Raw genomic sequence first — 21,758 nt, 5'->3', positions numbered from 1 at the left:
GCTTATTAAGTCGATATATGAACGAGCCTTGCACCTGCACGGTCCAACCTCATACCACTCCTTTCTTCTTTTCTGCATGCTGCAATCCAGCACTTCGGGGGTTAATTAACTCTAGTTTTCCATTAGACCTGAGGATACTAGGTTCTTGGAATCACAGGTAGGCAGAGGCTCTTGTGCTCATGTCCTGTTTGTGGGCTTCCCAAAGCCATCTACTTCTCTAACAGGGTGCTGAGCTAGAAGGGCTGTTGACCTCATCCCAGCCAGCTCTTCTTGTGTCCGAATGGGGAAATCTTGGTTAATAGGACTGGAACAAGTCAAGATCTTGAACCAGAGTTTGAAGATCCTAGTTTGTTCCTAACCTGGTAATCAGTTTCCCACTTTGGATATAATAAGTAATCAAAGTGGGACAGGCGGGGGGCAAGGAAGTGGAATGGTTTTGAAGGAATCGGGATGGTTTCAAAGAGGAGTGTCCACCACCCCATTCCTTTTTGATTCCAGGCTCAGTTATGTCCACTAGAAAAGAAGTATGATAGTTACAGGTCTGTCTGAAAAGAAATGACATGGCATCCCCCATTGTACCTCTCTTCAGACCTTGGGGGTGAGAGGAAACCATGGTTAATAAACATAAGTAACATTGGTTGTATTGCAATAAAGGGGTGCCACAGGGCGCATATTAGTGCCGCACTGAAAAATTGCTCTAGTGTTTTGTTCTGTGGCCATGTTGCAACAATAAAATAGGCTCAGTCCTGTACCTGCTGCAATGCTAAAGCATCCTGCAAATTAGTCAGAAAAATAACCCTCTTTTGCAGGGTAAGAAAACTTTGGAGGACAGGTTTCAGCACAACACTACCTTGTAGGTACCTCTGCTTAGTAAACTGAGATTTGTAGGTCTGAACGGATAAGTGGAGTGTGTGTGTGTGTGAGAGAGAGAGAGAGAGAGAGAACGAACTTTAGTGAGCTATCCATCCTCTCTAATCAGGTGGGAGCTGTTGTGAGGATACTTCCTTTTCAGGACTTCAGGCATCAGGTGAGCCTGCTGTCATCAGCACAAAGCAACACTTATGCTGGAACTGCCTCCTGTCTTTCAGGCCAAGATACAAACACGTGCCCTTCCTCCATGCCGAATTCAGCGGTAGCACCAACTACTCCAAACTTGCCAACCTCAGCTCCTCATTCTCATAATCAGACCACAGATGTGAAGGAAGAAAACCCATCACAAGAACACTCAGCATCTTGCAGGTCCCTGGTGAATGGAACAGCGCCCTCCAAGAGGAAGTCTGAGGACAACTCTGCAGTAGCGAGAGAAGCTATAACACGTATGTCTATTACCCCTGTCTCTAACTGATAGTAAAGTCTCCTGTTTCATGAAACATTTGTCAATCCCACCTTTAAAAGTTACCAAAATCCCTCCCCCAAAGTTCACTTACTTTTGATAGGGAAATGAATTTGGGGTAGCGTTCTTTTTTAGAAAGACAAAATCAGATTATCTTAAATAAAGAAGAATCTGATGCAAGTAACGAAACTGTCAAAAATAAATTACATATGCTATTATAAACAAGATTGCTTTGCTTTCAGTAAATAAAAGGTCACCAACTCTTTACATATTGGTTCTCTGTCTACTACCTATTCGGATGACATTTTTTACTCCCTATATACAATGGAGCTGTTTGCAAAACCCTTGTCAGTTACAAATGATGTGCCTTTTCTGTTTTTAGCAGTACAGTGGTGCCCCACAAGACGAATGCCTTGCAAGACGAAAAACCCGCTAGACGAAAGGGTTTTCTGTTTTTCGAGGCGCTTCACAAGATGAATTTCCCTATGGGCTTGCTTCGCAAGACGAAAGCGTCTTGCGAGTTTTTTCCCTCCCCCCCTTTTTCTAAGCCGCTAAGCTGCTAATAGCCGCTAAGCCGCTAAGCCGCTAATAGCCACTAAGCCGCTAATAGCGCTAATCCGCTAAGCCACTAATAGGGATGCTTCGCAAGACAAAAAAAAACGCTAGACGAAGAGACTCACGGAACGGATTATTTTCGTCTTGCGAGGCACCACTGTATCTAGGAATAATCTTTTTTTATGCTGTTAGGAAAGATACTGTACTGTTAATACAAATTCATTTTGAAGTGAAATTTTTAAAAAGGTTAAAGGTATGTTTATAGTTTATCATCCTGTTGATTTCCTTCACCATTTCCATCCAGAACTGTTGCACAGCTGGGCGTGAGTCCGCAAATGTGCAAGAAATAAGCAAAGGTAACATTATAGTTCCTCCCATTTTCAGAGATCTTCAGGTTGTCTAGAGATGCATACACCAGTTTTGTATTTGTAGAATCATAGAATCGTAGAGTTGGAAGGGACCCAATGGTCATCTAGTCCAGCCCCCTGCAATGCGGGAATCTCAGCTCAAGCATCCATGACAGATGGCCATCCAACCTCTGCTTTAAAACCAACAAGGAAGGAGAGTCCACAACCTCCCAATGGAGACCGTTCCACTGTTAAACAACTTTGACTTTGCTCCCTGCTAAGAAAATGTCTTTCGAATATCAGTCAGTGACTGAGGCACTTATGTAGTCCATAAAACTCTCCTGCTTCCAAATCTTTCCCGATTATAAGATGGTAATGTTTTCAATAATAAATCTTTTGTTCCTCTAGTGATAGGAACTTATTTCTGGATCTTCATGCAGTGTTCTTAAATGTCTGTTTCTAATTCCAATAGATGCATGATTCCTTAACTGGAAATACAAAAACTAATTATTGCCCACTTTCTGATTCCCCCACCCCCTTTCTTGCACTCACTCGTGGATGGATAGAAAAAAATTGAAGTGTGACCAGGATACAACAGCTGTTGTTTAGAAATCTGAAGAACAGCCAGTACAGGGTAATCCACAGAAATTTGGGGTGGACATGCACAATCTCCTTCTGTTGAGAGATTAAACTTTGATTTATACCATTCTCAGGGATGTGAAGTCCACCCTGTAGAACTAGGTGATTACATGTGAGGTTGTCGCCATCAAGAGAGTAACTTCTTTGCATGGAGGCTGTTGAGCCAGGAAGTGCAGATGCTCCCCCACAATGCACAGCTCCCTTCAGCAGTCAGTGCAAGCACACACTGACTTGTGTGAAAGTTACTTGATATACTGGTGCACAAAGCTATTTTGGCCTAACCTATCTCTATTACTGCCATCTATTGATGCTGTTTTTAGGTAGGGAAGCCCTCCAGCTAAATCAGGTATAGGTAGGCATTCAGATTAAATGCTCAAGAAACAGGTCATCTAGAAGCATCATTCCAAAGTGGTGGTGCCATGGGTCTTGGGACACAGATCTGTGTCGAGACAAAGTAGCACCAGAAGCTACTTTGAGGGCCAAACTGCACATTACAGGTAGCCTGATAACCCATTTCCCCCCTGGAAGCTTTGAGAGGGTGCTATTACGACCATAGTGGCAGAGGCTAGCACCCATCACCTTGCTTTTCTGCTCCCAATGGCACCTTCCATAAGTAGACAACAGGAAAACAAGGAAGGGGAGATTGCCCTACCCTAAAAAGACTGATCCCTTCTGGGCACTAACATGCCCTTTCATCCCTCAAAGGCTTTTCCTCATTTAGGAAAATACTTTGGGCGAGTTCTGCAAATCATTTGTTGCGCAGGCATATATATAGAACAAAAGGTTACTGGGGAAAGGGTACTAGAAACACTGTCGTAATGAAACTGTGCAATTCTGAAGCCACATGCTTGCCTGAGAGCATCTGGTGCTGGGCTGCTTGCCTGTTGACATTCTGCATTCATGAGTCACTTTGCAGTCATGCTGCACCCTCTGCAGAGAGGGAGCTTTCAGCAGCTACGCTCCCAGATGTTGCGCCTCTGCTGTAGGTTTTTACACACACACATCGCCACTGGCCCTCAAACCACTCCCTGAGGTGTCTTCCTTGAACGAAAGTTCCTTGAAGGGAGAGATCTTTCTCCTTAGGAGAAGCTTTTGATTTTGCAAGCATGCTATAAATTGTGCTTTATCCCTCCGGCACAAAGAACATTACTGAGAGCAAGGTTTTTGCTCCGCCATGATCTGACCTAATGTGCATCTCCATATTCAAGTGGAATTGTTTGTGAATCATTTGTCACAGTATCATCATGGCTAGGTCATCCGAAGTAGACCTCTCATCTTTAACTGGCAATGCCAATGTTGGTCTTGTGCTTTCATTTAAGCCACTCCAACTTAACACCATTTGGAATCCTATTTTGCATTCTTCCGAGCTAGCAGAGTGGCGGTTGGAGAGAATAAAACCATCTAGAAAAAATAGGCTTGTCTAGAGCGATAATGGGAAACTTCTGACTTGCAGACCTAATTAGACCTGCCAGGCCTCCCTGTTTGCTCTATAATGCCATTTTGGCCAAACTATCATGAATGTCATCAAGTTTGGGGCAGGTAAAGGTGAGGCTGGGTTGAAGGGAGTTTGCAGGTACCATGGAACAGCTGATCTGCAAAGCCTGGGTGTACAGTACTTTGCAAGCACAGCTGATCAGCTGGTCATTGATGCCTGAAAAGCACAGTGCTTCTGAATCTCCAGTGATCAGCTGATCATCAGGGCTTCCATGCACAGTGCTATACAAAAATATGCATCACTGGATGTCACTGCGACATCAACTGTTTGTCAGGCTTGGTCCCTGAAGTGGGGGGGGGGGGGGAGATAAAGATCCAGTTCCCCATCCCTGATCTAGAACAAGTCCTAGCTACCTTACAACAGTACAGTGGTACCTTGGGTTAAGTACTTAATTCTTAACCTAAAACTGTTCTTAACCTGAAGCATCACTTTAGCTAATGGGGCCTCCTGCTGCTGCTGTGCCGCCGGAGAACGATTTCTGTTCTCATCCTGAAGCAAAGTACTTAACCCGAGGTACTATTTCTGGGCTGCCGGAGTCTGTAACCTGAAGCATATGTAACCAGAAGCGTATGTAACCTGAGGTACCACTGTATGACTTGAGCAACCAGATCAAAGGAATACTCATTGCGTTAATGCATCCACCAGATTACGACACTGGAACTTGAGTCGGAACTTTTTGCTGTGCTTACATAGCAGGTAGGATCATCACTCTTTAAATGGTATTGGGTAGGGAGAGGCCAAGATGTTGAGTTTGTTTCATTACTGTACAAACATTCCCTTAGGAACCTAGGAAGCTGCTTTGCAGTGTGTCAGACATTTAGTCTGCCTAGCTCAGTACTGTATACAGTACATTGACTGGCAGTGGCTTTCAGTCAGGAGTTTCTCCCAGCCCTACATGAAGAAGCCATTGTAGATTTGACCTGGGACCTTCTGTTCTATTGTTGAACTACATCTCAAAAGTGATGGTCGTTTCCTGCTTGGCAGGGGGTTGGACTCGATGGCCCTTGTGGTCTCTTCCAACTCTATGATTCTATGATTCTCCTGAAAAACAAAACTGAGTCTACTCCAAACTGAAAGAACAAACATGTTTCTGGTGATGCAAGGCTCCATTTTCACTATAATTGGGGCTGTGTGCCAGTCATGGATGTGGCCAAAAGTAGATGTGGCCAGTCAGCACCTTTTCACACACATGCACAAGCACACAGGCCCCCTCCTTGGCTGATCTATGCAAATTCCCTGCTCCTCAAATGATAAGGGCCAATTTTGCAGCCCTAGCTCAAACCTCTCAGCCCACCTCAGTGCTGTGTCCACTTGATTATTTTTTTTGCTGCTACTGCAGCTGGAGGAGGAGAAAAGCACAGAGAGTGAAGAAAGAGCTGCAAGTGGAGGAGGCCATTTCCCCATCCTTTGGACCCCACGGGAAACTCCACAAACCTGCTGCACCTGGAACTGGGTGTGAAAAGTGCAGCTGAATGGGACCCAGCTGTGGGTAGCCTGAGGAAGTAACATCCACCTTGAGCCTGACCATAAAGAGCAAATCTGGAGTGCGAGACTAGGGGGATATCTGCCGTTTCCAGGACCTCTTCTCATTGTGAGACTTCTGTGGGTCGGCTGAGAGTTTGTTCAGACCCTGGGTGAGAACCCAGAGGCTGTGGGGGGGAAATGAATTGATATATTATATTATCAATATATACTGATACATATCTATATATATTGATACATATCAATATATATTGATATGTTATATTAGTAACTTTGCATCAATGTAACATTTTTATATGTAATTGCGTGCTATAATATTTTTGTTTAACTTGTCTGTTGTTGCTTCAGTTTTCTGTACACTGCTTAGAGATATTTTAAATACAGAAATTAAATCATCATTACTACCCAAATCAATGGGGTTGGGTGTGTTGTTGCTTTTTGGGCAGAGCAGAAAAATCTGCTTGGAGGGGGGTCAGATCAGATGTCGGTCACCCCGGCTTTAAATAAATAAATAAGCTTGGCTTAATCCCTCCGCCCCCCATATTTTTTTCCTTCAGAAAACAGAACCAAAGGATTATGAATAGAATATGTGTGGAGCTCCTGTTCACTTTGGTGAGCTTGCATAAGGGAAGCTCCCTGTGGATTGTATCAAATGGGTCTTCAGGCTACTTGGCCTTTATTCACCCCTGGAACAGAGAAAGCTTTTGAAACGGTCCAGGTTGCTAATGGTGAATTGGGTGTTGGCCTGGTTTGAGAAAGGAGACTGTGTTGAAAAGCCAGGAAAAAAACTATAATAAATGGCTGGGAATGAAATTCTTATCATCAGTGGAATTCCCACCTGTAATTATCTGATTAGGGGATTCACCACTCTATAATTTCATCCCCGAAATAATGATGATTATAATGGTTCACTCATGCCACTGCAGTTAAGGTCATGTCAGTGTGTGAACCCATATTCTCATGGGCTCTATTTGAACTCAGCTGGTGAAATTCATTCTTAGCCTTAAGCAGAAACTGAAAACGAGGCAGATGTGCATATAGCAAGGAGTCTCTCCCTCTTAGAAAAGTTTTAACTAGCGATAAAGCTTTTGCTCCCGTCATGTTGCAGGTAAGGAGCTATAGGTGTGCTTGGATACTGCAACCATTAGCATTAAGTCTTAAGCATTAAGACTTGTGCAGTCACTGATTGTCCTGCTGCCATTAGCATGCTAATGTGCGGCTTCTGAGGTCAAAAGGTAGGGGAGAAACCGTACAACTGGCATTCTGTCAGAATGAAAACCTCAGCACAAAGTGTTTTCAAAATGCTGATCCTTGCACACTCAGGTCGTGCATAGGTCAAAACCTTTATTTAACAGACTGTTGAATTCGAAAAGGCTTTGTGTTGGAAAGGGCTATGCGTATGCAAAGGGAACTTCTGCTGGTAGGATAGTGCCTCACCATGTCACAATATGAATGAGACAAGTGTGGTGTAGGGAGTGGGACATTGGGTTTGGGCAGAGGACAGCAAGGTTCAAGACCTCTTCTTAAGCCCCATTTAGCCATTTTCCTGCACACCGCAAGAGCAGGTAGGGAGAGCAGGCCTTGCTCAATGACACTGTCGATCACATTATGGTTGTGATGACCTGTCCCTTCAGCTCTCCATTCCTTTGGGCTGAATTTCTGCTCTGGGGAGTCTTCTCTATTCATGGTTTTTCAAGGTTCTGATTCATGTGGGAGCTTCCACAAGTATAGGAAGCTTTCACTTTGCAGGCCATCACCCTGGAACATGCACGACGTGATGGGGATGGGGGCAGAGATAAGTGTGTTTGTGGGTGCTCTTCCCTCCCAACCTGCCCTCTTCAGCACACCTGATTAAGGGCTCTTTTCTATTTGCCATCTCTAATCCTAGAATGATCCTCCCTCCCTCCAGGTACAGTTGTCAGTTACTATGCTTGGCATTGAAAATGATCTTGGCAACTATAAACAGTGACAGTGTCTGCCACCTGTCCATCCAATGTCCTTTGGGAATATTGACTGAAAAGTGGTATAGACGTTTCATATGTAAATAAAAAATAGAGAGTGATTATTCATAATCATGATTGCACTCATTGGCCAGCAGTTTCCCTCTCCTGAGCATGAACTCTCCAGCAAAATAATAACCCTTCCTATGAGCCTGGCCCTACCATTCCAGTTCTATGCAAAACCACAAGATAACTAGTATATCCATGTTCATTTTATGAGGCCTTTATTAACTACCAATAGCTCTGGTTCACTGAAGAATCCTCTCTTGCTTAGCCTCATGTACAGGTGTGGTATGTATGGGAAGAAGAAACGCTTTGCTTTTCTGTAATATTTGTAATATTTCCCTACATTTTTATATTACAAATATTTCTGTAATATTTGTAATATTTCCCTATAAGCCTTTAATGAGTCAGCTTTCCTATATAGTGTCTGTCATTTGTCTCTTAATGTGAGTGACTTCACAAGCTTCCTGAGCAGTGGAACAAATAATAATTGAAGATAACTAGGTGGCCATTCTGGTGCTTTGCCATTCTAAAATGTTGGCTCCTGATCCAGAGATGCCCTCTTACCACCATCAAACTAATATTGGCATCCTACTGTATCTGGCAGATGTCTCTATTGGCAGAGCCAAGCCCAGATCCAGGAAATGGCAGCTGTGTTTCTTGGTGCCTACAATTCCACCTCTTTTCTCCTTGAGTCCATGTGTGTCAAAATAGAATCCTGTGTCAACTTAACACCCTCTGGTAGGTTACCCATGCTAGAGAAACCATGATTGCCTTTTTGCCACCTACTGTGCATTGCTTTGCTCCCCCACTATCATGAGACAAGAAACATCTTGTGCTGGAAGGTTGTGCATGATGCTTTCAGTATGACTCAGTCCTGGCCCTTTTCATCCCAGAAATGCAGGAGTCCTGTCCAGCTGACACCCCAAAGAGAATGCAGCGTCTGTTCCCTGGATTGGCTCAAGATAATTTCTGCTCTCAAGCCTTTCTGCTGAATCACCGCGTGTTTACAGATCAGAGAGGGGAGAGAAATGTAAAGTCTAGCAGAGGGAAAAAACAAGCCCTAGCTTGGAGGGAGAGGGATGAGGTGAATGCGTGGCGAGTTATTTGTTTGGGTGCCAATCACGTCATTTTCCTTAACCCTATCCTGATCTGGATAGTTGGTTTATAAACTGAAAATCAGAAGCGTATGCAAGAGGTTGCAGGTTCCAATGGTGCTTGCATATCCCCAAATATATTTCTTGGCTAAGGCCATTCAAATTATTGTTTCCATGACTTGGCCACTGCCAAACTGCAGTTTGTAATCTCTTGCATTTAGAAGTAGTTGACACACCTTACATTCATGACTGTCGCTTCGGTGGTGCTAGAATTAAGGGGGAGACCTGACTTCCTTCGCTCCTTTTTTAAAAAAAATGTCTACAGTTGGAGAGAGTTGGGGGAAGTGCATTTTGGGAATTTCATAATTTTATTTTTTCCTATTTAATGGTGGCTTTGGGCAAGTTACTCACATCTTTGCATCACTTCCCAATTTCTCTTTAAACTGATTTTCTGTACATTTACATTTCAAGTAAGAATGCCACAACATCGTTAAGTGATGCCTCCAAAAATTAATAGAGCGCCTCCACTTAGATCTGAGCAAGTACTGCTTCCCACTGGGCTGGTGTACATGCTTTGAAATCTTCCAGTGCTGCATACGTAACAGAGCAGTAGGAGGTCTTTATTGTACACAGGCCTCCCCCTGCCTTACTGCTGCCGCCATGCATACTGTGTAACCTCTCCTAAAGTCAACGGAGCTACTTTGACACAACCGGACAATGGTCTGTAATCACAATTGCTCTTCATTCTTGAACAGTTTGTGGTTGAGGCTCAGAGGGGGGTGGGGGATCCCAGGCCAGCAGATGCATGCCATTCATAGCAGAGGTTTGGCTGGCTCTGCCCAAAAAGGAGACTGCAGCTTCATAAAAGGGAAAGGTCCATGTCCCAAGGCTCCAAACATAGGCTGAAGACCCCAAAGAAGTTCTGCTCTCCTCCCCACCACCAAGGAAGAGCAAAAATTGATTTTAGGAGTCTCTGTTGTCCAAGCAAATGGCCAGCATGGTTTCCCTTTTGTTTTCGGCTGTGATCCTGTTCATGTGTTTGTGGGAGATGGTGTTACTGGTTTGTTTTTGTTTTATTACATATTTTGTGTTCTCGTTTTGCATTTTTATGTATTTTTGTGAACCGCCTTATGATCTTCACATGAAGGGTGGTATACAAATTTAATAATTAAATAAAATAAGTACAATTCCACATAAATAGCCTGGGGGACTGTTCCCCCCCTTTAAATCCCCATTGTCATTTGGAGACTTGACTGAGCCATTGGAACCAAACATTTATTTTCTAGGGAAGAGACACACAGCTAACTCTTGACTTGCCATTACATACATTCAATTTTCACATGTGTTACCATTCAGTACAATAATAGCCTGTATTTCGGAAGTCGCAGCTTATTTTGCCTCTTTGTTACTGTGGATATGTGAATGTTCAAGAATGTACAGTATGTGATGTTAACCACATTTCCACTTGATAGCTAGTATAATTTTTGTTTGTTTCTCAGAATTCATTGAAGTAAAAAAAGGTGTGGGAGGGGGAGGAATAATCAGTTAAAGCTACTATTCCCTGAGGAAAATATTGGGTTTACTTTATTTCACATTTTGTATGGATTTGTGTAATACACAGGTAAGAGCTCCTATAATCTTCCTCCCCCACATTTCTACACACACTTATTAAAAAGCAATGCCAAGGCGCACAAAGACATCTTTTAACCACAGGGAATGGTCAGTACAGAAAACAAAAGGTTCAAAGTCAACAGCATTCCCAAAAGGCCTCAGACATTTTAGAATGGAAGCCACTTGGGGGTTTGGTATTATTAAAATACCAAAAGAATAACCAAGGTGACTGGCAAAAAAGAAAAACAAAACCCCAACAAGAAATAATTCATTCTGTAACATTTTTTTATCCCATGAATGAGAGAAACTCCACAACAGAAGCAGATATCTTGCAGAAGGTACCTTCTTCCAGAGATCAGCATACTTTGGATCTCAAAAACCAGGCCAGGGAGTGTGTGTTTTTACACTGTAGGAAATAGTATGCAACCTGCATGTACATCAGGGGTGGGGAATCTGTGGCCCTCCAGATGATGGACCCACATCAACTCCTGATTATTTGCTGGGCTGGCTGGTGCTGAGCTACAGGTTCCCCATCCATGCTTACATCATCACATGTAGTGATTCTACATGCAGTGAAAGATGCTTGCATGATAATCAGACCTGATAATTTATGCATGGATTGCTAAACTATCTCCCATTCAGAAATGTCTTCAATATATTGTTTATTATTTATTGAACTCTCCTAAAATGACCAGTTGCCATCCTCCATGACTTTATTAGTTATTCATCTTTCTTGCCACATCATTGTCGCACATTCCTTTGGACAAATTTACTGCATACATTTAAAACTGTTCAACTTACCCTGCTCTCAGTTTAGCCTTTACTATATTTGAATGTTAGATTTCCCCCTACATCCCGTACTTATAGCCTCTAAGAGAGAATTCAAAGCAATAAAATGGGCAAAACCTATAAAAAGGAAACTTCTAATCAACAGTGTAGAGGACCTGTGAGCAAACATCACAAAAGGATCTGTATTCCAGGTGCAGAACTGATTCCAGCAATCTCATTCTCTTTCAAACTTGTACCCAAACTGCACAGCACTGGCCCTGTAGATTAGATTTCAGGAGGATAGCTCACTGCTGTGTATGACCATTATTGAATTGGGAGCAAAGTCTATTCTAGGACCAGCCCACCCCCACCCCCCTTGCCTAGCTAGTCTTCTGGACAAATACAATACTTTCTGCAAACTGTAGGTACAAAGCTTTTAATTGTGTAGCTTTCATAATGGTTATTCAGCTGAAAAAGAAATAGTTTTCAGTCTGAAATCACAAAACTCAATTTGGATTTTGTTTAGGGAGCTGTGGAGGTGATGTTGTTTGCTTGGAAGAGGGATACAGTGGTACCTCGGGTTAAGTACTTAATTCGTTTCGGAGGTCCGTACTTAACCTGAAACTGTTCTTAACCTGAAGCACCACTTTAGCTAATGGGGCCTCCCGCTGCTGCCACGCCGCCAGAGCACGATTTCTGTTCTCATCCTGAAGCAAAGTTCTTAACCCGAGGTAATATTTCTGGGTTAGCGGAGTCTGTAACCTGAAGCGTATGTAACCTGAAGTGTATGTAACCTGAGGTACCACTGTATTGTAAACGTTCTGAAATACTTTAGGTTTATCGTTTTGCAAATTATTTTTAAGATTATGAAAAGAAAGGTGGGTTGAGGGGAACTAAAAGCAAAATGTGAAGGGACAAACTGTTGCAAAGGCAAGTATTTCCCTCCCCCCGCCCAAACATAATGGAGTCCAAAATTTCTCAATGCTTCTGAGGGCAGTGTGGAATCCTAGATATATTTCTGTCAGAACCGCATAGGCATTATGTTCAATAATCTTCCTCTTCCTCCCTAACAGGTCAGCCCCAAAGCCGAGTAACTGTCCGGACCCCTCCAACCTCGACTTTGATTCCCCTGCTGCAGAATGGTGCTGGGCATGTGTCAGACCTCAGTGCTTCTAACGGCGAAGCTGGGAATGGTGCCTTGTGCTCTGAACGCAGCTCACTGTCAGGCTCCCAGAAGCCTCATCGGAAGCTACAGTCTCATCACTCCATCAACAGCCAGATCAGTAAAAAGAGCAAAGGCAGCTCCAAATCAGCATCATCTCAAATACCTACTGAGGCACAGGAAGGTACCTCTCCCCATACCTTAATATTCTTCAGCTACTGCTAGAGTTTATTTGGTCCTTCGTTCATCGGGAGGAGAGTAGAAAGCACCACCACACCAGTGACTGGATGGTGAAGAATGTGAAGGTGGAAAAACACTGATGCTCCCGATTACTACTTTTTAGTATATACGCTACCTGTTTTGTTTCCAGACACATGGAGTGGGTCAATGCCTGCATTAAGATGCATGTTTTATCCATAGGAGATATTCTAACCTGAGTTCCAGTTCATGCAATTACAAAGCCAATGATTCATTAGACAGACATGACTGGACCCTAGCCAGCCAGCAAACCAGCCAGGGTCCACAGAGTCTCAGTGGCAGGACTGGAGAATGGTCAGCTTCCATGCAACAGAGGGCAGATTCAGTGGAAGGATGCAGGCAGCAAGTGGAAGCTGGGACAAGATCAGGGGCAGTTCCACAGGCCTGAAGAAATGGGCCAGAGACAGAAGAAAGCAAAATTATGGAGATGGATTTAAGAGTTGCTATTCTCACAACTCTTGTTCAGTGTCTGAAACAATTTGATTACATGCACATGTTCATTTGCATTAGCTTTTGAACCTGTATGCCTTCCCTCTTTCAGGATTTACTTACTTTAGCTACCTTAGCAGCTGTTAGTTCTTCCTTTCGGGACTTGTGTATGATTCATCCAGATTCTTCATCTAGTCATATGGCAATTGCAGAGAAATGCAGCCTTCACATATCATCCTTTGGGGGGCTAGTGGCGGTACAGGCTCCTATACTTTCCACTGTGCACTAAAGCACAAGCAGGAGTGGGAAATGTTTCATGGGGAGTTGTCCCCTGGTTCCCTTTACTATGAAGCTGCTGAGTGGCCCTTGCTTGAGAACTGGAGAGTATTATCTGCACTGTGGCGTTGTGTGGCGTGCTGAATTACTGACAGAGCAATTTTCCCCTGCAGTTGTTGGCGCTAATTGCTATAACCATTTTTGCCTTGCACACTCACCATTGGCCAAACATCTGGAGGCTGTATGCCAGTAGTAGGTGTGGCCCAACATAAACATGGCCACTTCAAGGGCCAGATCAGGCTCCTAAACTAGGGGTTGGCACCCTGGCTGGGTGGGTGGGTGGAGAAAAAAGAGAGACTGGAAGGGGTGGGGGAATGCTCCAAATCAGACCTTGCAGTTCCACGTCATTATTTTTGCAGCTGCAAGAGGCCGGCCACTGTTTCTCGGCAAGAGACCTCAAGGGACTGTTGATGCCAGCGAGCCAGTAGATGAACTATCACTATCTGTTCTCCCTTTCAACCAGTTGTGGGCACCTGGCTTATGATGGAATCTTCTCTGGAAGAGGGAGGATTTATAGTTATGTATGTTCAAAAGGAAGGTTCGGGCCTTAATTCATGTCACTGTACACAGTGTTGATGTTAACTCTCCCTAGCTGGCCAGGCTCTCAATCTTATGACCACTGAAGAGATTCCTAGGTGATTTCTCCCTAGCCATAGCATCCCAGATAATCACTGACTCTCATCCAAGTGTCTGCAGCATCTTCTTTCACAAGACTGGCCCCAGATGCCTTGATATACTGAAATGCAACATTTATGCTTTTCTTAGCATCAGTAGATTTTTGAAGCAATGCCTTTGCAGAATGCTATGCATAATGGTATCTTCTGTTTCTTCCTGTCTTCTGACTCTGGTGCAATCACTTCTCTCCATGCCTGGTTTCAGCTTCCCACACTTGGCTCTCTTTTGCTTGCTTTTTGATATTCTCTTTTCTTTCTGCTTCCAGATTGCTGTGTCCACTGCATCCTCTCCTGCCTCTTCTGTGAGTTCCTGACCCTCTGCAACATCATGCTGGACTGTGCCACTTGTGGCTCCTGCAGCTCCGAGGATTCTTGCATCTGCTGCTGCTGCTGCGGCTCTGGGGAATGCGCCGATTGTGACCTGCCATGTGACATGGACTGCGGCATTATCGATGCATGCTGTGAGTCGGCTGACTGCCTTGAGATCTGCATGGAGTGCTGTGGCCTCTGCTTCTCCTCCTGAGACATGCAGCCAGATCTCATGCCCTGAATAGAAACTGAATGTGCGGGAAACCTTGGCAATGAGGTCTCTCCACTGTTCTCCCCCGCCATCCAATAATCTGAATCCAAAGAAGCTAAGTTTGAAACAGCAGATGAGCCCTGCGGAGGGGACCCAAATTCTGGGCTGCAGAACTGCTTGGGAACAAGATGTGCAGGATTCTTGAAGGACAAGTGGTGGGTGTGCTTGCTTTATCTCTCCCCTCCCACCAGATTCCTCCCAATGGCAGCTGGGGGAGAGGAGTGTTCCTGCTGCCTGAGCCAAGAGCAGACAAAGATTAGCTGCACATCCAGCTATGCTGCTTGGCTGGGATCTGGAGCAGTCACACGGAGCCCAGAGATGGGCATGATGTGCTGCCTGGGTCTAGCGTGCCAGTAAGCTGTGCCACCTACTGGCCGTCGGGTCCTGCTGCTGTTTGACTCCTGGGTATTTCTCCCCTTAGGTGCTTTTCGTTTGGCAAAAGTGCCTTAAGTGTACTGATGTCAACTAGCTGGCAGCCTTGCTCTCTCCTGGCTGGCCACTGAACATCTCCGGCGCCCAAGAGGATGGCAGCTAGCCTAGTGTGCCAAGATGGAATGTTTTCATGCAGCTGCTCTGGGCTGATCCCTGGCCCTGTAGCAGAATTCTTCCAGTGGCAGAAAGAAAGGAAGCCAAAGCCTCAGAGCAGTGCCTAATCCCATGAGAAAGTGACTTGTGAGCAGCCCCTCCACAATTGTCAGCAACCAGGAGCTGACCTGTTCTGTGAACTTTTAAGAGGACTCGTATCTCACCCCTAACTCCCCTACCCAAATCCTTTAGTCAACCTTTTGCAGTGGACATATCGGTGCTGAGATTAGACAGTCCCATCCAATCATCTCCATACACATTCAAGGATCTCGATGACATATCTGGTGTTTGAATGCAAAACTTTTAAAGGAGATTTTTCCTGAGGATGAGGATGTACTTCGTAGGTGTGGAAGGGGATAACAGGAGCCTCATTTCTGTGCCTTTTCCCCACAGCAGGCAAACACTAGGCCTAATGCAAAGGCAGCAATCCATTTGATACTGGACACTGACATGACAGCCTTCCAAGACAGCCATCCAAAATGATAGCCTGTTTTGGGACCATAAAGGGGAAAAACAGATACCGCTCCAACTGTAGACATCCTTGCCATGGGAGTCCTCAAATCCCTTTCAGTGATGGGTTTATATTTTGTCTTTCCATTGTTATTTGTTACTGTAAATAAAATGTTAAAAAATCACTTTGAGCCAGAGAATACTTCAGTGTTGTGTACTGGCTTTAGGGGTGAAACTACTACACACTGATAAGCAGACACCTTTCCTGGGGTTGGACGCAGGTGGCGCTGTGGGTTAAAGCCTCAGCACCTAGGGCTTGCCGATCGAAAGGTCGGCGGTTCGAATCCCTGCGGCGGGGTGCGCTCCCGCTGCTCGGTCCCAGCGCCTGCCAACCTAGCAGTTCGAAAGCACCTCCGGGTGCAAGTAGATAAATAGGGACCGCTTACCAGTGGGAAGGTAAACGGCGTTTCCGTGTGCGGCTCTGGCTTGCCAGAGCAGCGATGTCACGCTGGCCACGTGACCCGGAAGTGTCTCCGGACAGCGCTGGCCCCTGGCCTCTTAAGTGAGATGGGCGCACAACCCCAGAGTCTGTCAAGACTGGCCCGTACGGGCAGGGGTACCTTTACCTTTACCTTTTTTTCCTGGGGTTATTTTACCCCAATACAAATCGCACACACCACATATTAAGTGCATGAAGCATTAGCTGCCATAGTGTGTTTAAAAAAACCATGTCAGTGGTGATTAATTAATAAGCCCATGCACATCTTGTATTTGGGTTGTCATATCTAAGCACAAAATGTTTTGTTTCAAATAGCCTAAATTTATAAATGTAGGACCTTTTTGGGAAGGCATTCTTTAAGACGGAGACAGGCAGGGAGTAATTCCCAGATCAGAGCATCTGAAATGGGACTCACTAGATATATCCCTCCCCCAAGAAACGACTGGAAAGAGCTGAAGAATTGCAGGGGTGTTGCGCTGGAATGAGTGGTTCTGACTTTTGGAGCCTTTGCACATCTCTTAATTCCTTAGCATTTAATGATGAACGCAGTTTGGAGAACAAGGTCGATTTGGGTTTGATTATACTGCATCCAGGAAAAAAGGTCTAGTAGCCAGACTGCTCCATTTTTTATGGAAGTGTTCAAAACTCTCTGGGTTGTGCTCCAGACTGTCGGCGGAAGCTATGCGTGATAGAATGCTCTCTGTATGAGCCCCCTTAACATGGTGCTCTCATGAACTGGTGACACAGCTAACAAAGTCACTGTGGGATGATGGCACCTTTACCCCCATGCTTTTGAGATCATCTGGGAGGGGAGGGGGAGGGGAGCAGCCAAGCTCATGCTTTGGTGGTGACACTGGATAGGGCATCCTTGTTTGTGGAACTCCCTGTGGAGGTACAGCTCTCCCCCTAGTCAGCTTTTTGACGTCAACTGAAAACTATCTTTTCCTTTGGGCTTTTGGGAGATAAACATGTGGAGCCCAACAGTTATTATTTTGTCTGCTGCTGTCATTCCTTATTATTGTAATATGTTTGGATAAGGAGGTCAAATTCTGCTCTGTGGTATTTTATCTGACATTTATGTAAACCGCCCTGGGATCCTATGGGGTGAAGGACAGTTTAACAATTAAAAATGATTATGGACGGTGATGATTTTAGCCCTGTCCCTGACATTGCTGGGCTGTTCCCAGCCCTTTGCATTTTGGGGGATAAGCTTCGGAAGTGGAGAGCTTCTTCTGCCTTTGTAGGTTCCTCACATTTTATATAGCAATCATCTGTGGGTTAAACCAGAGCCTAGGACTTGCTGATCAGAAGGTTGGCGGTTCGAATCCCTGTGACAGGGTGAGCTGTGAGCTCCTGTTGCTCAGTCCCAGCTCCTGCCAACCTAGCAGTTCGAAAGCACCTCAAAGTGCAAGTAGATAAATAGGTACCGTTCCGGAGGGAAGGTAAATGGCGTTTCCGTGCGCTGCTCCGGTTCACCAGAAGTGGCTTAGTCATGCTGGCCACATGACCCGGAAGCTGTCTGCAGACAAACGCCGGCTCCCTCAGCCCATAGAGCGAGGTGTACCTTTACCTTTACCTAACATATAATGGGTCTGGGAAGAGCTTTGAGTTAGGACTAAATGGGCAACCCCTGTGGGTGGTATTCAGTGAAGTTTTACTCAGAGCAGACCAACTGAAATTAATTAGTACAGTAGTGCCCCACAAGACGAATGCCTCGCAAGACGAAAAACTCGCTAGACGAAAGAGTTTTCCGTCTTTTGATGTGCTTCGCAAGATGAATTTCCCTATGGGCTTGCTTCGCAAGACGAAACGTCTTGCGAGTTCTTGCAAGTTTTTTCCCTTTCCCACCCCCTTTTTCTAAGCCGCTAAGCCACTAATAGCTGCTAAGCCGCTAAAACGCTAATAGCGCTAATCCGCTAATAGCCGTGCTTCACAAGACGAAAAAACTGCAAGACGAAGAGACTCGCGGAACGGATTAATTTCGTCTTGCAAGGCACCACTGTATGACTAAGTTAGGTCCCTTAATTTCAGTAGGTCTACTCTTGAGTAAAACAAGCACATATTTGGCATCTTCAAGGAATAATCCATCCCCACTAGAACATCTGGGCTGAGACATGGTAGAGCCCTTGGCTGACCCAGGTCTGCTGACCAGGCCTTTCCAACCCCCCTATTTTCCTGTGGGGAGATTTTCTCTTGTGCTTATGGGAGGCATGCATTTATTCAGCACCAAGTCCTTGAAAATTATCATGGGCCATCCTCCCTCCATATTGGTGGCCATCTTGTTAAGAAAGAATAAATAGCATAAATGCTCTTCAAAATGCGAAATATGTTGGCTAATTAATTACACACATGCTAACATGTTCCTAATTAGCTTTCGCGAACATCTTATTTCCTAAAAATACCATGGCAAATAATTCGATATTAAATACCACAAAGGGAGCAAGGGAACATATTTGCAAAATATATTATTAAGCAGCTGGTTTTCAAGGGCTTTCTGAGACAACAATCCCTAAATTTCTAGACAAAAATGCCTGCAAGAAGTTTTAGAGGCCTCACAAACAGATCACATATTTAAATGACTTGAAAGATAATCAGAAGCTCTTGGGTCCTTTGCTAAATGTTGGGTAAGCATTGCTAGGGGTCCTGAAGATCATGTCTATGGCTTTAAAATAGGAATGGGGAACCTGGGACCTTCCAAATGTAGGACTCCCAACCCCCATCAGCCCCAGCAAGCGTGGCCTGCGGACGCTAGGATGATGGCAGTTGTAGTTCAACAACATTCCAGGGATTAATAGGTTCTCCATCCCTGCTAAAGCAGCAAAAGAGGTTAAGCCATGGGTAGGCAAACTAAGGCCCAGGGGCCAAATCTGGCCCAATCGCCTTCTAAATCTGGCCCGCGGACAGTTGGGGAACCAGCATGTTTTTACATGAGTAGAATGTGTGCTTTTATTTAAAATGCATCTCTGGGTTATTTGTGGAGCATAGGAATTCATTCATCCCCCCCCAAAAAAATATAGTCCGGCCCCCCACAAGGTCTGAGGACAATGAGGAAAAGGGCAAACTTTTCCTGCTGAAAAAGTTTGCTGACCCCTGGAATAAGCTGTCACTGGAGCTACTCTCTTACATTGCTCCCAGTGCCTGCATCTCCCTTCTCTCCTGCCTCCAGGAAAATGCAGCAGCAGCAGGATTTCAGTTTCTCCCTGCACAAACAAGGTAGGAGAATTGAGCTGGTGATGTGGGAAGAACAGTGGCTCCATCCTCCTTTGCTGCTTTGGACATTTTAAATATACACCCAACAACTGTGGGTGGAGTGGGCAGAGGAATGCCAGGTTACATCTGTTTACTTGAGTTTAAAATTATGTGCCTCCCTCCATCATTGATTCCAGGGCAGTGCATGGCATGGTTTAAAACAAATAAAACACAACATGCAGAAATAACATATCAAACGGCATAAAACAATGGCAGAAACAGCAGGAGACCCACCTCTCAAAAGTACTTTATATACTTTAAAGGCCTGGGGAAATAAATAAATGTCTCTTGGTTGCCAAAGACAACAAGGCGAACTTCCCTGGGGAAGGTCCTCCATAGATGGGACATCACTGCTGAAAATGTCCTTTTCCTGGTTACCACTTGCTTCCCCTATGAGGGAAACTGTTTAATAAACCTGTTTTGTTCTCAACTCTTTTGTGGGACCTGACTCAGTAGTTGAAGTCCAATGTACATTCATCTGCTGGACATTAGGCCAATGCTGGACTGGTTAGAAGATACAATATCAGCTCCTTTTCTTTCTTGGCCTTGGGTGTCTCACATTACCCTCGCCAGAAGCCTATCACTTAGTCATTTTCAGTTCCCAGACAGCTAGTTAGTAAATGCACCAATGACAATCCTGTCTGTCTGGTCTGCTTAGGTATATGTGCAATTTTTGCCCCCTTTTTCTTGTTTGCTCAGCCTCCCCAATCCTCCTTCTGTGCTTCTTCCACACTCTTCCTCAGTTGCTCCCCCTCCATCCCCTGCAATCCAAATTCCTTCTTTCTACATATTCCCATTCCCTTCAGAGCATCTGCTCTTTAGTGGTGCTTACTCTTAACCTCTAAACAGTGGCGTAGCGTGGGGGGTGCAGGGGGGGCCGGCCTCACCGGGTGCAACATCTGGGCGTTAGGGTTAGGAGTAGGGTTAGGGGGCACAAATCCACGGGTTAGGGGGCGCAAATTACTTGCCTTGCCCCGGGTGCTGACAACCCACGCTACGCCACTGCCTCTAAACCCAGAAGTTTATTTTGATTGGTTCCTTACATGCTTTGCCTTTCCGCTTAGCCCCTGTCCATGCAGCTTATCAGATAGAAGTGCAAAGGTTGCTGGCTGGACAAAGGATTCCCATTAAACTGGAATGTGCAGCTTGCAGCAGTATTTTTTTAAAAATTCTGTTGCTTAAAAGCTTTCAAGCAGCACCATGTACCTAATGCTTGGAAAGGGCTTGGTGGAGCAGGGTGGGATATGACGTGGCTGACTTGATCTCTTCCACCTTTGCGGGGAGCATAACATCACTCTAGCCCAATCAGGAATAGACTAGCGGTAAGTTTGCCAACTAATCAGAAAAAAGCCCTGCTCTGCTTTTATGCCTTTAGCTGCAGCTTGGTCTGTGTAAATCAATCATAAAGCTTTCCCCAGTATGTCAATAAACATTAGGATGCACAGACATTCCCTCATCCCATGCACACTGCTGGTCACATCCCCAAATGCAATGCAGCTTCTTGCCATCTCTACCCTAGCTGGCTGTGCATTCAAAACTCATGAGACAGGCCCATTTGCACTTAGGGCTCCTCCTTGCAACCAGGAAGCCCAATTGTGCAGGATTCCCAGGTGGAGAGGCATAGATGGTCATCTCTCCTTAAATCAGTGTGTCTACTAGAGGGGCTTGTGTGACAGTGGGCTTTCCCACATCAGGTGCAATTTTAAAATGCAATTGTTGGAAATTTTTATTATAAACATTGATGATGGGTGAGCGGGAAGTCATTAGTACTGTAGAATTGGATATAACTGTTGAGTGACAAAATGTCACCCTTTAGTGAGGCATCTAATCATAAGCCTGCATTTTTATCAAGCTTATATTTTTTGATCAAGGTTGTATCTTAAAAATGAGTTCAAATTCACAAATGTTTCATGCCAGGCAGGAACTAGGCTGGCTAAGATTTTGGCAGATGTTCATCCTCTTGGCCAGAGAGGCCCTCTGGTTTATTGCGGTCATAAAAGGCTGAGAGCGAGGTCACTGACCTTGCATGTTGCAGAGTACAATTAAGCTACAATTAAGTTGGTAAATAGTAAGAATTATTGTGCCTCCCGTTAGAGACTTGAGCCACATTTTCCTAAGGGCAAGAGCTAATGGAAATAGGGAAAGAAAGTGTTTTTAAGTTTTTTCTTACTTTGAAAACGTCTTTGCTTATAAAAAAATTATATAT

The 21,758-nt window shown here is 44.7% G+C and overlaps 1 protein-coding gene across 1 annotated transcript in view; it reads left to right on the top strand.

The window, feature by feature from the left end:
* Positions 1 to 15,989, top strand: part of MDFI (MyoD family inhibitor) — a 48,890-nt gene extending 32,901 nt beyond the window's left edge. Inside the window, exons 3-5 of the mRNA XM_079980931.1 lie at positions 1,089 to 1,316; positions 12,404 to 12,676; positions 14,456 to 15,989. Of these exons, the coding sequence (XP_079837057.1) occupies positions 1,089 to 1,316; positions 12,404 to 12,676; positions 14,456 to 14,712 (758 nt within the window). The 3' untranslated portion in view covers positions 14,713 to 15,989. The remainder of the gene's footprint in view (positions 1 to 1,088; positions 1,317 to 12,403; positions 12,677 to 14,455) is intronic.
* The last annotated feature ends 5,769 nt before the right edge of the window (positions 15,990 to 21,758 follow it).

The sequence above is a fragment of the Podarcis cretensis genome (assembly GCF_951804945.1).
Source record: "Podarcis cretensis genome assembly, chromosome: 6".
In the NCBI taxonomy this organism is placed as follows: Eukaryota; Metazoa; Chordata; class Lepidosauria; order Squamata; family Lacertidae; genus Podarcis; species Podarcis cretensis.
Note: the sequence above shows the minus strand (reverse complement) of the source record. Positions and strands in the feature narration are given on the sequence as shown.